Genomic DNA, 15,507 nt, shown 5'->3' with positions numbered 1-15,507 from the left:
CTCGTGGAAGTGTTTTATTGTCTGCTTTTAGGGGCCAAGTAGGGCCCAGGACGTGTCAGGCCCTCAGGGGGCTTGGGTCTGGGGCTGGGGGCTGCTGTTCCGACGGAAGCTGAGAGCAGTCGGGTCTTGAGGGGTGAGGAGGGGTTGGGGGCTGAGCGTCCCGGCTCGTTTCTGCATTCCGTCCTGCGGATGAAGAGGGCTCAGCGAGAGGGAGGAACTTTTCAAGTTTACTTACTTATGTTACAGGAAAGACAGACAGTGCAAGTTGGGGAGGGCAGAGAAGAGGGGTCAGGGAGAGAGAGAATCCCAAGCAGGTTCCACACTGTCTGCGCAGAGGCCGATTCGGGGCACAAACCCATGAACCGCAAGATGATGACCGGAGCCAAAATCAAGAGTCAGATGCCTAACCGACTGAGCTGCCTAGGCGCCCCGTTTTTTAACCTTTAAAAAAAGTGTACATGTGTGCATGCCAGCGAAGGGGGGGCAGAGGGAGAGGGAGAATCTTAATCAGGCTCCCACGCCCAGCGCAGAGCCCAATGGGCTCCATCTCATCACTGTGAGATCATGACCTGAGCTGAAGTCAAGAGTCGGGGGCTTATGGAGGCTCTGAAAAGGGGGGATCCCAAGAGAGAGGGAAATGACCGGCTAAGCATCCGACCTTGGCTCGGGTCATCTCCCAGTTCGTGAGTCACAGCTCCACACCGGGCTCTGTGCCAACAGCTCAGAGTCTGGAGCCTGCTTGGGATTCTGTGTCTCTCTCTCTGCCCCTCCCCCGCTCGTGTTCTGTCTCTCTCCAAAATAAATAAACATTAAAAAAAAATAGTGAGTCGAGGACTTAAACGACTGAACCACCCAGGCACCCCCATCTCCCAGCCTCTGGGCACCTTAGTTACTCAACACTTAGGATGGTTTTTGGGGTTTTGATCGGAACCCAGGCTACTGTGATTTTGTGTGTCATAGACACACAGGAGTGTATGGATGCGTGTGTCCTTGGTATGAGCGCCTGTGCCCTCTTCCTTGGAGGGAACTTCCCCAGGGAGGGGGGCTGTTCATTGTCCTCTCGGACACCCTGAGACATGGAGGCAGGAGTCACGAGTTCCAGCCATGGCTCTGACATTAACGTGCCCCCGGCCTGACCTTGGGCCCCTCCCAGCCCCATCGGGGAGAGCCTTTGTCATCCCACCTGAAGCTGGGTATTGGATTGACCAGGGTCCTGTGACTGGCAGGGACACAGGGTGGCACTCTTACCAGGCACTCATCCCTAGGGGGCAAGTCATGGGTAGGTGAGGGTGAGGCCCCATTTCCTCCTGGCTGGGAGGTGGGAGGCAGGGTCTCGGCTCAGCCCCAGCAGGAGGTCACCTACCTTGGGTCCTATGGGCTGGAAGCCAGGCAGGGTGCTGACTGTTACACGCTGGTCATCCATACGGCGGCCCTGGGTACTGGCCAGCATGTCCATGAGACTGTCCATCTCGGGTGCAGGGCCACTCTCTGTGTTAAGCAGAGGCATGTGGGGATGAACATATGCACAGACTGCAGGGGATGCGGCCCAGCTGAAGCCCCCAACCTGCCTCTTCACCCCCACTCGTGCTCTCTAGGAAACACGCTCGTCTCTCCCCCCCCCCCCCCCCACCGCCCCGTCCCTTGCCCTGGGTTCCCAGGTGCTGTTGCAGATTCTTGCCCACGGGCCCCCTGGATGGCCACTTCCCCGTACTCCTACGGCCTGCCCCGTTCCTGCCCCCCCAGACATCACACCGCTCCCATGCACCCCCTGCCAGCTCTCACGGCTCTCGGAGGCCGGGCCCGGCCCCGCCTGCAGTGAGCACCGCTGCTCCTCCATCCGGTCGCCCTGCACGTGGGTCAGCAGGTTGAAGAAGCCCTCCTGGTCTGGAGAGCCAGCCTGGGGGACAGACACGCTCAGTCCAGCTGGCCTCTCAGCTGGGAACCCCTCCCCTCCCCTCCCCGGCTCTCACCATGGTCCTGCCGACGTGCTGCTCTGCAGAGCTGCTCAGAATGAGACCTGAGCCTCCTTCCCGAGCCCGGCCCCCGCCCCAGGGGCCCGGCCAGCGGGGCCACTTCACGTGGTGCCGCCTCAAGGGAGAGGCTGCGGGTGCCAGCATCCTGACGTCCTAAATTGGGGCCTGACGGCAGGGGAGCCTGGGGGCTGGGACGTGGGCCAGGGAAACATACGAGGGGCTGCCCCCAAATCTGCATCTCCCACCTCACAGGGGTCGGCACTGAGAGCTCCGACCCCTGCCCTGGGGCTGAACTAGGCACGTGGACCTTCGTGCCCACCAGCACTTCCTCGGACCGTGGCAACTGGGTCAGGGGTCTCAGGAGACCTGCCTGCTAATTAGGTGCCCTACAAACTAATTAGTCTTGTCATTCACAGGCCCTTGAGTTGGGGGTGTGTGGGGGTGTGCTTACCTTGACGCAGGGGCCCGAGCTCCCGTCCACCTTCTCTTCCTGGTCCATCACGGTCCCCGCTCCCCTCCCCTGGGTTTCCCTCTCTGCTGGCCTCTAACCCGGCCCTGTGCCAGAGAAGGCTTTTTAAAAGATTGTGACGTGGGGAGAGCGGATACCCAGCCCCAAATCCCCAGCTCACGCCCCATCTGCTCCCACCCAGGCTTAAGCCCCATAAAGATGATCCAGATCATTGTTTTTGCAAAAGGATGCCGGTGCTGCTGTGGGGGTAGGAGGCAGGGGGACCCGGGTTTGGACCTCGCCCAGCAGGATTCACTGGGCCGCAGGGACTCTCAGGTGGGGCTCAACAGCAAGCCAGAGCAGCGTCCCCATGGTGGGGAGCGGGGGCTAGCTGGCCCCATCGGGAGAGCACGGGCCACCAGGGCGGCTCGGGCAGGATGTGGAGCCCCCCAGTGGGAAGCAGTGCAGGATGGCATCAGCCTGCTGGAGGGGCAGTTGTCATCTGCAGGTGCTGGGGGAAGAAGCTGGACCCCAGGACCACTGAGGTGCCGCCAGGCAGACTGGCTCCTTCTGTGTCTCCAGGCCACGCCTCCTGGTCACTGGCCCTGTGTCCGACTGCCCACCACAGGCCCTGAGACGAGAAGGTCTGGGATTTCCTGTCCTGTCGCCAGTGTCAGGTTGAGCTGTCTCCTGTGATCTGTCATCTCAGTGCCTGGGGACCGGAGGCAAGGAGGAAAGTCCCTGCCCCCTCCCCCAAGCAGCTATGGCTTTCTTTCAGTGCCCTGGGAGAGGATGCCACTGGGAGGGTATCACTGGCATCCCATCCCCTCCCCAAGATGTCTTTCTGGAAACCAGTTAAGATTTCTTCTTGGAATAAATGGGCCACACCGTCCCCACGCCTCCCTAAGCGCGAAGCTTGGTCCTCCTCCCCAGGCAGCGACCCCCCCACCCAGGGCCCACGTCTACACCGCCTCCACAGCCCCAAGTCCTCGATGCCAACAGGATGCCCTGCTCCTCCGCGGATGTACTGGTCTCCTGGAGCTGCCTTGACAAAGTCACAAACTGGATGGCCGAGAGCAACAGACATTGTTGTACAGCCTGAAGTTGAGGTGTGGCAGCACCATGCTCTGAAACCTGTGTGTGTGTGTGTGTGTGTGTGTGTGTGTGTGTGTGTCCTTCCTTTCCTCTCCCCGGGTTCTGGTGGTCGCAGGCAGCCCTTGGTGTTCCCAGGCTGGGAGCTGCAGGACTTCAAAGTCTGCCTCTGTCATCACACGACATTCCTCTGTGTCCTTGTCTGCACAAGGCCGTCATAAGACAGGACACCAGTCACATTGCATAAAGGCCCACCCCTACTGCAGTGTGGCCTCCTCTTAACTAATTGCATGCGCAACGACTCCATTTCCAAATAAGGTCACAATCTGAGGAACTAGAGGTTAGGGCTTCAACCTTTTTTGGTGGCGGAGGGTGGACAGGATGTCATGCAGCCCATAAACAGCCGAGCACCCTGGTCACTCTCACAGTGTATAGCAGGGGGTGGTAGGCCCTACAGACTTTCACCCCCAGGGGACAGGCTGAGAGGCTGGGGTGGGGGGTCTCCCGGTCTCCCAACAACTCCCTTTGCCCCTGCAATCCATCCTTCCCCTCCGGAGCTGCAGGGGCGCCCTCCTTCCCCTGCTCAGAACTCAACCTTGGCCTCCATTGTCCTCAGGAGACAACTCAAACACCTCCGAGTAATGGAATGTTCCAAAATCGGGGGTGGGTGCGCATCTCTGCGTCTGCTACAAGGCATTGAATTGTCCGGTCTCAGTGAGTGACGTGTGTGGTAGGTGAATGATCGCTCAATAAAGCTTTGAAGGAAAGAAAAAGAGAACAGAGAAGGGAGGAACAGAGGGAGGAAAAAATGGAAGAAAGCCCCAAAGCCCCACGTAGAGTAACCAGCCATCCCGGTTTGCCTGAGACTGTCCCAGTTTTAGGGGTGGAAGTCCTGTGTCCGGGGAACCTCTCAATCCCAGGCAAATCGGACTGGCTTAGTCCTATCTTGTCCCACGACAAGTGACAAGTCGAGCCCTCTGCAGTCCCTCCAAGCTCACCTCCCTCCCTCTGCCCCTCGAGACACACCCCCTGCTTCTCTCTGCCTGGACCGCTGCAGAGCTGCTTCGTGATGTCGTTCAGGTTAAATCTAAAGGCCACACTGTCAGGGTACCCCTCTGGTGGAGAGTTATTTTCTCTCGCCCTTCCATTCAACTTTAAGCGCCACCTGGCAGACCCGAGAGTCATTCACTGCCACCTTTCCCGTGTAAGTGGCAAAGGGCCAGGCGCCAGACCAAGCCTCGAGAAACACGGCCAAATGAAGGACCGAGTTCTGGACTCTGCGTTCACACACGTGCATCACGCTTGACGCCCGGGACCTCTTTTGCACGGGTGCTGCTGCCTGTGCCCTCAGTGTGACAAGGTGGCCGCCCTTTGCTGGCGCACAGCGGAGCAGGCCGCGAAATTTCAGGTCACATGTGAATCGCGTGTGTGTGTGTCAGCATGCAAGGGGTTGAGCGTGCCTCCAAACCCACGAAGTCATCAGCCGATGAATGCGACGAGCAGCCTATGAGGGTGTGAGTGCCCCTGGTGAGGGCCAGGCTATGTGACAGGCAGTCCTCCTGGGACAGAGTCCTGGGGTTCAGATCCCAGCGGGCCTGTTCGTCACGTGGCCTTGGGTAAGGGCCCTGCTGAGCCGCAGCTTCACCGTCTATACCGCACTCCCCCCCCCCCCCCCGTCAGGGTTTCTGAGGGGACTGGGTGAGACTCTGGCACGGGCCCTTGGCACACAGTAGGTGCTGGCTTAGCCTCAAGCCTCCCTCCAGGCCTCCTCCTGACTTTATCAAATGCTGTCCAGCCGGCTGCTGCACTCTGGGGGACGGAAGGCAAGTGGGTCACAGGCGTATGGCCCCCGCGGCGCCGGCTGGACACACAGCATCCGTCAACCACGGAGAAACTTCTGGCAGGGTGGTGGCTGTGTCTGGGGAGGATTAAAGCGTTGCTCCCCGGCGATCCCGCGCTCTCGCCGCACACGAGCAGGGAAGGTGCGTCTGAGCTCACGTCGGTGAGCGTCGTCGGGGTGTGCCCCTCGAGGGACTTCACACGCGTCTGCGGGGGACACACCTACCGGCTCGGCGAGGTACACACCTTCCTCCCCGAGGACCGAGGGGGGGCGGGGCCGGCCCAGCAGGGCGGGGTCCACGTGGGTGACGCGCGGGGCCACGCCCCCACCTTGGGACAGACCCGGAAGCGGCCGTGGCGCCCCTGGGGGAAGATGGCGCCCTCGGGGCTGAAGGCGGTGGTGGGGGAAAGTGAGTGCGTCTCCCGGGGGGCTGGGGCCAGGGGCGCACGAACCCTGGGACTCGGGCGGCGGGGACCCGGCGGCCGGGCTGGGCGTCGAGCACCTGATCCTCGAGGGGGCGGGCGGGACCTTGGTCCTGCGGGGCGTCTCCGCTCTCCGGTGCCGGAGCGGAACAAAGTTGGGAGGCTGGATTCCGGGGGCTCAAGGGGACCGGGCTAGGGGTGGCCGTAGACAGGCACCAGGGCTCGCACTCCTGGACCCCCTAGGGTGCCGGCAGGGAGAGGGCACAACTGGACGCCCAGACTGCCGCGTCTCTGAGCCTGGCAAAGTCCGGGGGGCTGGACTCTTGGACGGGCCGGGCTGGGTGCGCTGGTCGACGACCCCAGGTGGTGTGAGAGCTCAGGGGACGTGGTCAGGCCGATGCCCAGGCCCAGGGGTGAGGGACCCCGGGTCCCCCACGATCCTCATGCGGCGTGGGGACTCGGGCGACTGGGCCGCGTGGGTCTGGGATCTTGGGAGAGGGGTGGAGGTCGTCCCCTCCCCCACCTCGGGTAGTTCCTGCCTCAGCACCTCCTTCCTGCTCCTTCCGCCCTGTCGGTCCTGATAACAGTGGACGTGACCCTGTGGGCAGGCGGGGCTGCCCTGTCCCTTCTCCCTCCTCCCCCCGCTAGGCAGGGCCGACTGTGGCTCAAACCCCAGCACCCCAAGCAACAATCGGAGCCTTCTGCACAGGGGTAATGCGGAGAGGGGAAACCATTGGTTCCATTTTACAGATGAGGGAACTGAGGCTGGAGGTCGGGCGATGGGGTGACCGCAGCTAGGCCCATCTCAGAGCAGGGAGCCAGGGGTTTTTCAGGGAAACCGATGGAGGTGGGGCGGGGGTCTGGCTGCAACGTCCCCACCCAGAGAACGCGAGGTTGTCGATGGGGAGGCGAGATCCCGGCTCTGGAGGGAGGTGGACCGTATGTGAGCGCTGGCTTCTCAGTTATTTGTTCATCTGACAGGTATTTATCGAGTGGCCACTTAGCCACTTGGGGCTGCGGGTGCTTAGACTAGTCACTTGTTCTCTCAACGTGTTTCCCTGCCTGTCAACCGGGGGTGACACCAGGGGTGACCTCACAAGACTGAGGACAGAAGTAAACAGGAGTGGAGGTGGAGGCCCAGCCCCGACGCCCAGAAGGCTCGGGGGCTTGTCGGGGCCAGAGAACCCAGCATCCTGAGCCCACCCTACTTCCCCTGCAGAAATTCTGAGCGGAGTCATCCGGAGTGTCAAAAAGGATGGCGAGTGGAAGGTGCGGGGTTGGCAGAATGCCTTGTCCAGGCCTCTGTGGGGGGCCCTGACTGTGGGACCCACAAGAACTCCGGGAGGAGGCTGCTGGTCCCTGGGGTGGGGGTGGGGGGAGGGTCTGGGACAGGGTGGGGTTGGGTGGGGGGTCCTGGGTCCTCCCATCCAGCCAGCTCGTGTAGCCGCCGGCCCTGCTCACACTACCCCAGCCCCACCGCAGCCTCTCCTGCCCGCTCCTCTGTCCATCAGTCCGTCTGTCCATCCGTCCGGACAGGTACTCATCATGGACCACCCGAGCATGCGTATCCTGTCTTCTTGCTGCAAGATGTCAGACATCCTGGCTGAGGGCATTACTAGTGAGTGGACACCCCCACCCCAATGCTGCCCAGATGGGACCTAAAGTATTGGATCCCCTAAAATTGTTCAGAACTCCCAAGTGTGCAGCACCCTGCATAGACAGCCCTTCCCCCTCCTCGGTGTGGGAGCCTGTGGCAGGCGGACCTCCAGTGCAGGACTCCCCAGCTGCGACTCCTAAGGGGTCAGCCTCCCTGACTCTGCACCCCCTGTGTGTGGAACCCCGTGTAGGACCCCAGGGTGAACTCAGTGTGAGCCTCTCGGTGCGTGTAACTTTCTGTGGGGGATCCCTGGGAGCCTGGCCGTGACCTGAGACGTGCAGAACCCTGCCCAGTAACTCTTAGCTGTGTGACCCACGGGCAGGTACCTCCCCTTTAGGTGCCCGAGGGAGTACAGCATCCCCTGCCCTAGCATCCAGCCCTCTTGCCCATGTGTCCAACTCTCCCGAGTCCAAGACGCTCCGTGAACCCTGGCCCCAATGCCAATGTCCCTTTCTCTGTTCTACTAGTTGTCGAAGACATTAACAAACGGCGAGAACCCGTCCCCAGTTTGGAGGCCATTTATTTGCTCAGCCCCACAGAGAAGGTGCCTATGCGAGCTAGTGTGTGTGTGTGTGTGTGTGTGTGTGTGTGTGTGTGTACACATGCCTCTGTGCGTGTGTGCGCATGTGTTGGGGGACAGGCAGTGGCTGGGGGGCCGGGGCAGGGGTCCGGAGGGGGGGCAGGGCCAGGCTTGGACAATGTCCTGCCTTCCCCAGTCAGTGCAGGCCCTGATAGCAGACTTCCGGGGAACCCCGACCTTCACCTACAAAGCAGCACACGTCTTCTTCACTGACAGTGAGTGCCGCGGGCTGGGGGCCGGGGGGGTGTCAGGGCGTAGAGGCCGCTCTGGCCTGATGCCCCCGCTCGCTCACCCCAGCCTGCCCGGAGCCCCTGTTCAGTGAGCTGGGCCGCTCCCGCCTAGCAAAGGTGGTGAAGACACTGAAGGAGATCGACCTGGCCTTCCTCCCCTACGAGGCCCAGGTACAGCCCAAGCTAGTCCAGGGCTGGGGGTGTGGGGAGGGGGGTAGTCCTTGATCAAACATCCTGGGTTCCCTCAGAAACGGACCCTGAAACAAGGAAAGGGGACATCAGGTCACAAAGGAAACCAACTGAGTTCCTACCACCATGGGCTGCCAAGGGGCAGCATAGAGCACACCTCCGAGAGGTCCTGCCCATGGGGGAGGGGGCTGGGTATGTCTCCGCCTCCTGCTGGCTTTAGTTGGAAGCTGCCCCGGGCCTGTCCCCTGCCCCCCCCCCACCCCCACCAGGGCAGAGCAGAGCAGAGCAGGGAGAGCAGGGAAGCCGCAGGGGGCGGCAGGTGCTGGAGGCTGCAAGCTGGCCAGGTGTGTGCCCACAGCGGCGGCCCTGGCACCTGTGCCCTCGCAGGTGTTCTCCCTGGACGCCCCCCACAGCACCTACAACCTCTACTGCCCCTTCCGCGCGGGGGAGCGGGCGCGGCAGATCGAGGCCCTGGCCCAGCAGATCGCCACACTGTGCGCCACGCTGCAGGAGTACCCGGCCATCCGCTACCGCAAGTGGGGACCCCAGCCCAAGGCCACCCCCGGCCCTGACCCCATCCCGCATGCAGCCTTGAACCTCACTTTCGACCCCCGTCCCGGTCCTCACCCTCACCCGACTCCCATCCCTAATCCCATCCTTGACCTCCAGCATGTGCCCCGCCCTCCCCAAGCCTAAGCCCCCTTGTCTGCCCACCCCACCCCCAGGGGCCCAGAGGACACAGCTCAGCTGGCCCACGCCATCCTGGCCAAGCTGAATGCCTTCAAGGCGGACACTCCCAGTCTGGGCGAGGTGAGAGGGCGTGCTGGGGAGGTGGGGGTGAAGCCCCAGCCAAGGGCGACGGGGTCAGTGTCCTCATCCCTGCCAAACCCCCTTCCCAGGGCCCTGAAAAAACCCGCTCACAGCTACTAATCGTGGACCGGGCGGCGGACCCTGTGTCCCCTCTGCTGCATGAGCTGACGTTCCAGGCCATGGCCTATGACCTGCTGGACATCCAACAGGACACGTACAGGTGGGCGGACCCCAGAAACACCGTCTGCCCATCACCACCTGGGTCCCTGGCCCTCAGCGAGCCGCCCTGACCCTCTGTGTCCCGCAGGTACGAGACCACAGGGCTGAGTGAGGCCCGCGAGAAAGCCGTGCTGCTGGACGAGGACGATGACCTGTGGGTAGAGCTTCGGCACATGCACATCGCCGACGTGTCCAAGTGCGTGCACGCGGCGGGCGCCGAGGGTGCGGCCGCTCTGTCCTGTGCTCCCCGCCCATGTCCCCACTCCCGTCCCCTCCTCCCCGTCGTGGGCCAGGTGCGTGGCCTTTGGCTCTGGGTGAGCCCCCCCACTACGAGCCACTGCTCTCAACCGGGCTCCTCAACGTGGGCTGGCACATGGCCTGGTACAGGGACGCGTGTCCCTTGGCTCCCATCCCCCCGGGCTGTGTGACCCCCCCCCCCAAACTGCCGTCAAACCACAGCCTTGGCACCAGCCCTCAACCTCATCCCTGCCCGCTGTCACCGCCAGGAGGGTCACGGAGCTCCTGAAGACGTTCTGTGAGAGCAAGAGGCTGACCACCGACAAGGTAGGGGCAGGCCTGCGTCGGGATGGGCAGGACGGTGCCCTGCCCCCACAGAGAGGGGCGGGGCCCCAATCTGTTTGCGGGGTCTGGAGTGGGATCTGGGGTGGGCAGGGCGGGGCCTCACGGCCTCCCTGTCCCCAGGCCAACATCAAAGACCTGTCCCACATCCTGAAAAAGATGCCTCAATACCAGAAGGAGCTGAACAAGGTGAGCGCGGGGGCGGGAGAACCTGGCCCCTCCCCCTCTGCCGCCAGACTCCTGGCTGGGTCTCAGTGCCTGTTACCCCCAACTCCCACATCCCCACCCTCCACCCCGCAGTATTCTACGCACCTGCATTTGGCCGACGACTGCATGAAGCACTTCAAGGGTTCGGTGGAGAAGCTGTGCGCTGTGGAGCAGGTGGGCGTGGGCCTGGGGCAGGGGGCGGGGCCTCGGGGAGGCGGGCCTGTCGTGAGGGGGCCGGGTCTGCAGGGGAGGAGCCTTGTAGGGGTGTGGCCTGCGAGAGGGGTGGATCCCGTGCAGAGGCCGGCCTGGCACATGGGTGTGGGCAGGTGCATAGAGAGGTAGGACCCGGGGTTGGGGCCTGTGGAGAGGTGGGGCCTTGTGAGGGGCGGGACCTGTTGATGGACAGGGATGAAATCTTCGGAGACCCGGTAGTAGGATGAAGCGGGTCCCCAGGGTGCTGCCGAGAACCCTGCGGGTGTCCCAGCCCTGGCCCCGCCCCCGGCCCGCAGGACTTGGCCATGGGCTCAGATGCAGAGGGTGAGAAGATCAAGGACGCCATGAAGCTGATCGTGCCCGTGCTGCTGGACGCGGCGGTGCCAGCCTATGACAAGATCCGGGCCCTGTTGCTCTACATCCTTCTGCGGAACGGTGGGCTGGGGGAGGGCCCCTGGACACCCCCGTCCACTGGGGTCTGTAATGATCCTGGGATTGTCTCTACCCCATAATTTCCTTGACCTTGGGCCGCCTCCACTCCCCAAGCACACTGGACCCCGCAGATACCCCTCTCGACCCTGGGAACCCCCCTCCGTTAACCTAGGGGAACTTTGATCGACACGAGGGCTCCACTGACACAGGAACCCCCACATCTATGACTCCTCCGAACTTAGCCCCCTCAACTAATTCCAGAGGTTCCCCCATCTGTCCTCTCTGGGATCTCCATCCAGAATTCTGGGATCCTCCTAGCACCTGCCCCAGTGGCTCCCTCGGTCCTGAGGACCACCCCCCACCCCACCCCAAATGCAGGATGCCCCCATCACAGTCTGGGGACCTCCTTCCGCCACCACCCAGGAGCCCCATGGCCACCTTCTGTCTCCCCCGCCCTCCCCAAGCCGGCCCCCCTCGTGAGAATCCCATCTACAGGAGCCCCTCCCTCCCCCGTCCTCTTCCGCCAGGTGTGAGTGAGGAGAATCTGGCCAAGCTGATCCAGCATGCCAACGTGCAGGCACACAGCAGCCTCATCCGGAACCTAGAGCTGCTGGGGGGCACGGTCACCAACCCCGGGGTATGCCGGGAGCAGGCTGTGGGTCAGAGACCGGGCAGGAAGCAAATGTGGGTATGGGGAGGGGGGGTGCCCGTGAGAGTCAGAACCTGGGTCCCGGGGGGCGGAGGGCACATCATCGGGGCCAGGGCACAGGGTTTGGTGTGGCTCTTGGAGGACAGAGAGGTCTTTGCAGGATCAGGTCTGGGACCGGCGGGCCCCACAGCTGTCATCAGTCTTGGGTCGCATGATAAGCAGGGCAGCGAGGTGTAGTCAGAACCTTGGCCCCGGTCATGGTGTGGGGTGGGGTGTGTGGCCTGAGGCCCTGGTGGGCAGACAGCAGGGTCTCGAGCATTGGGATCAGGGCACACGGTCGACCCCGGTCTCTTGGAGGTCTTGGACGACCTCCCACCCAAAACACACACTCAGCAGCCTCCTGCACCCAGCTGCCTGCCCAGCCGCTCCTGTCTCCCTCTGGCCCTGTGTGTCCCCACCTCCCTGACCCTGCCTCCACTGCCGGGGAGGCTCTCGTGTCCCCCTCGCCTGTCCCTCATCCCCCTCCCAGCCCCTGTCTGTCGCCCTGTGCCCACCTCCTGGCTCCCGTTTTCTCATGCCCACCTCCTCTCCTTGTCTTTCTCTCTGCCCCATCGCTTGGTCTCATTTCATCCGTATTTCTCTCTCTCTCTCTCTCTCTCTCTCTCTCTCTCTCATTTTCTCTCCTCTCCCTCCCTCCCTTTTCCTTCCCTCTTTCTCCCTCTCCCTGCCCCTTTCTCCTTCTCTCTCTTTCTTCCCTGTCTCTCTGCTCCTCTGTTCCATTTCTCCATCTTTTTCTCCAGCCCTTCCCCCAAGCCAGACGAGCCCCAGCCCCATCTGTGACCCGCCTCCTTCTCCCCCATCCTCCCACTGTCCCACCACTCCCCCCTCCATCCCACCACCACCTGTAGGGCTCTGGGACCTCAAGTCGGCTAGAACGGAGGGAGCGCCTGGAGCCCACCTATCAGTTATCCCGCTGGACCCCAGTCATCAAGGACGTGATGGAGGTACCACTGGTGGGGCCTGACCTCCCCCTGTGCCCCCCTACCCCCGCCAAGTCCTGCCCTTGACTAGGTGGGGGCTCAGTCCTCTTCATGTCATGGTGCTAAGCCTCAGGGCTTAAGGGAATATCCCTCATTACGGGCATCCCTCTGGCATCCGATCTGCTCTGCCAGGGGAGTGTCCCAAGCTGACATGCAAGTAATTGGGACCAGATGGGCACCTCGTGGGGGAGCCCCATTTCCTGTCCAACCGCTGGCTCCTTCCTGTGTCCCCCTCTATTCTCTTCCCCTGCTGCCCCCACCAAAAGTCCCCTTGCTCCCCCTTAACCCTCCCCACCACCTGGCCCTGCCCATCCTGGGGGTGCAAAACAGCAACAACAAAAAGGACCAGGCCAAGGGGCCTGCCTCCTGCCTGCTGTTCCTCTGGAACCTGGTACCTCTCCCCACTCAGGGGCCCAGCAGGCCTCCCCCTCCCATCCCTATGGACTCTGGAGCCTGGACTCCTGGGTCCCCAAGGAACTGCAGATACAGACTTCTGGGTCCCCAAAGGCTAGAGATACAGATGGGGGCTCCTGTCTGCCAGGATCTTGGCCCCTGAACAAACCCGGGGGAGGGGGGCTCCAGACCCCAGGCCCCATCACCTGAGGCTCCCTCTGTGGCCCCCAGGATGTCGTGGAGGACCGGCTGGACAGAAAGCTGTGGCCCTTTGTGTCCGACCCCGCCCCCACCTCCAGCTCCCAGGCTGCAGTCAGGTGAGGGCCCCAGGGGACACCCCCCCACCCCCGCCCATGTTAGCTGAGGGTTGTGAGGGCGGGCGGAGAGTCTCCTGCCCGGAGACTGACCTCTGCCCTCCTCCCCCTGCACAGTGCCCGCTTCGGCCACTGGCACAAGAACAAGGCCGGTTTGGAGGCACGGGCGGGGCCCCGGCTCATCATCTATGTCATGGGCGGCGTGGCCATGTCAGAGATGAGGGCCGCCTATGAGGTGACCAGGGCCACCGATGGCAAGTGGGAGGTGCTCATTGGTGAGCAGCCGGGACTGGGGTCCCTGGGTGCTGGGGCTGGTCTCCTAGGTGCCTTGGAGGAAGGCGGGGGGGGCTGACAGCTGGACTCTCAGCTGGGTCCCCAAAGCCTGGAGCCCACGCAGGGCTTGAATCTGCCTGTATCCTGAGCTTCCCCGGGGGCTGGCGCCGGGGCTGGGCCTCCCAGGGAGGGGGTCACCTGCGGGCCAGACCCCCGTGTTTCTAAGGACCCCTGTGTCCTCAGAATCAGAGGCTGCTTTCCCAAGGACCTCAGCTGGGGGTCCTGAGACTGCCTCCCCCCCACCCCAACCCTCCCTTACTGTCCAGGCTCGTCACACATCCTCACTCCAACCCGCTTCCTGGATGACCTCAAGACGCTGGACCAGAAGCTGGAGGACATTGCCCTGCCCTGACCCGCTCCCCCTCCCCCTCCCCTTCCAGAGAAATAAAATCCTCCCTTCTGTCTGCCAGCCAGTGCCCACCTCGCCTTCTTTCCGAGGGAGCCGTATTGGGCCAGCCTCCCGTGGGCCCACCTCCCTGACCTGTGTCTCAGGACCCAGGACCCAGGACTCATCCCGCCAGATGGCATCTTAAGCCGGGGCCAAGGTTAAGGATTGGGCTCGGTTTGAACACTGGCTCCTTGGCCGACCCGCTGGCTTCTCCGTGCATCCAAAAATCGGGGCCAGTGACGGCAGCAGCTTTGCAGAGGAGATAAGGGATGGTGCCAGAAAGCTGATAGCAAAACAGTGTGACAGCTGCTGTTCCTCCACTGTCACTAGAGTTATCTTGGCGGCTCTGATGGGACTCTTAGTGTTATTAAGCAGAACGGACCCTGCATCCTGCCCCCCCACCCCCCGCCTCCTGGGAACTGTCTTCCTGAGACCTGGAGCCATACAAGGCTTGGGGGCTTCTCCAGCTCCTGGGATCAGAGTCGTCTTCGGTGGGAGGACAGGCACACAGCAAACCGTGCCCGCTTCCCACCCCAGAGTTAGAACTCTGCTCATCGTCCTCCCCCCGCCCGGGGTGTTCAGAGGGTACACGAGTGTGACAGGGCCACCATACCCAAGTACCACATTCTGGGTGACTTAAACACCAGAAATGTATTCTCTCGCGGTTCTGGAGGCTGGAAGTCCGAGGTCAAGGTGGCGGCTGAGGCCTCGCACCTTGACAAGTAGACACCTAGATGTCATCTTCTCCCTGTGTCTTCACATGGTTATTCACCTGCTTGTCTGTGTCCTAATCTCTTATAAGGACACCAGTCATATTGGATTAAGGCCCACCCTAATGACCTCATTTTAACCTAATTATCCCGTAAAAGACTCTGTCTCCAAATGCAGTCACATTCTGAGGTTCTGGGGGTTAGGACTTCAACATGAAGTTTGGGCGGATACAGTTCAGCCCGTAACACTCAGCCGAAAGGAGAAACGGGTCTCACAGCGTGAATAGGACACATGGTGACCGTTCTCTCTGGGGCACAGATGCAGAGCCAGGTGGACAGCAAGCAGAGGGGGCTGTGGGAGCCCAGAGGATACCCTAATCCACCCAGTCTGGGGGCAGTCAAGAGGGGCTTCCTGGAGGAAGGGGAAGTCTGAGTTGAGAATGGAAGGAGGAGTCAGGAGCACCTGGGTGGCTCAGTCAGTTCAGTGTCTGACTTCGACTCAGGTTGTGATCTCGCGGGTCGTGGGTTTGAGCCCTGCATCGGGCTCTCTGCTGTCAGTGCGGAGCCCGCTTGGGATCCTCTGTCCAGCCCCCCCCCCCCCCGCCCCTCCCCTACTCACACTTTCAAAAGTAAACACACACACAAAAAAAAGGAGTCAGGGAAGGGAGGGAGGGAGGGCACCTGGACACAAAGGCAAGAGATTGAGACGGAGCAAAAGAGATATTAAGGGGTAATAAAATCTGAGAGCCACACGGGGCCTCTGGGGGCCCAGGGTGAGGATCTGGCCTC

General features: G+C 62.3%; 2 protein-coding genes across 7 annotated transcripts; one reads left to right on the top strand and one right to left on the bottom strand.

The window, feature by feature from the left end:
* Nucleotides 1-55: 55 nt before the first annotated feature.
* PCP2 (Purkinje cell protein 2) lies at nt 56-4,509 on the bottom strand. Of its 4 annotated transcripts, XM_060630105.3 has the most exons (6): nt 3,450-4,509; nt 2,425-2,528; nt 1,971-1,993; nt 1,783-1,897; nt 1,364-1,488; nt 56-183 (listed from the first exon to the last, which is right to left on the bottom strand). In XM_060630105.3, exons 1-6 carry the CDS (start codon nt 3,506-3,508, stop codon nt 64-66), a joined length of 546 nt encoding a protein of 181 aa, XP_060486088.1. In that variant the 5' UTR covers nt 3,509-4,509; the 3' UTR covers nt 56-63. The 4 variants fall into 4 exon arrangements, with proteins under 4 accessions (XP_060486088.1, XP_060486091.1, XP_060486089.1 ...); XM_060630108.3 differs by lacking the exon at nt 1,971-1,993 and having other exon boundaries at nt 1,783-1,846; nt 3,450-4,506; XM_060630106.3 differs by lacking the exon at nt 1,971-1,993 and having other exon boundaries at nt 3,450-4,483.
* A 1,152-nt stretch (nt 4,510-5,661) lies between these two features.
* STXBP2 (syntaxin binding protein 2) lies at nt 5,662-14,029 on the top strand. 3 transcript variants are annotated; one of them, XM_060630101.2, is made up of 19 exons: nt 5,662-5,762; nt 6,995-7,044; nt 7,312-7,393; nt 7,900-7,976; nt 8,149-8,227; nt 8,310-8,413; nt 8,819-8,967; nt 9,157-9,241; nt 9,331-9,461; nt 9,549-9,656; nt 9,967-10,024; nt 10,163-10,228; nt 10,340-10,420; nt 10,756-10,894; nt 11,419-11,528; nt 12,449-12,544; nt 13,205-13,290; nt 13,405-13,562; nt 13,887-14,029. In XM_060630101.2, exons 1-19 carry the CDS (start codon nt 5,726-5,728, stop codon nt 13,970-13,972), a joined length of 1,782 nt encoding a protein of 593 aa, XP_060486084.1. In that variant the 5' UTR covers nt 5,662-5,725; the 3' UTR covers nt 13,973-14,029. The 3 variants fall into 3 exon arrangements, with proteins under 3 accessions (XP_060486084.1, XP_060486085.1, XP_060486086.1); XM_060630102.2 differs by having other exon boundaries at nt 7,287-7,393; XM_060630103.2 differs by lacking the exon at nt 13,405-13,562.
* The last annotated feature ends 1,478 nt before the right edge of the window (nt 14,030-15,507 follow it).

The sequence above is a fragment of the Panthera onca genome, chromosome A2, assembly GCF_046562875.1.
Source record: "Panthera onca isolate mPanOnc1 chromosome A2, mPanOnc1 haplotype 2, whole genome shotgun sequence".
NCBI lineage: Eukaryota > Metazoa > Chordata > Mammalia > Carnivora > Felidae > Panthera > Panthera onca.
The sequence above is the reverse complement of the archived record's forward strand: the minus strand, read 5'-3'. Positions and strand labels throughout refer to the sequence as shown.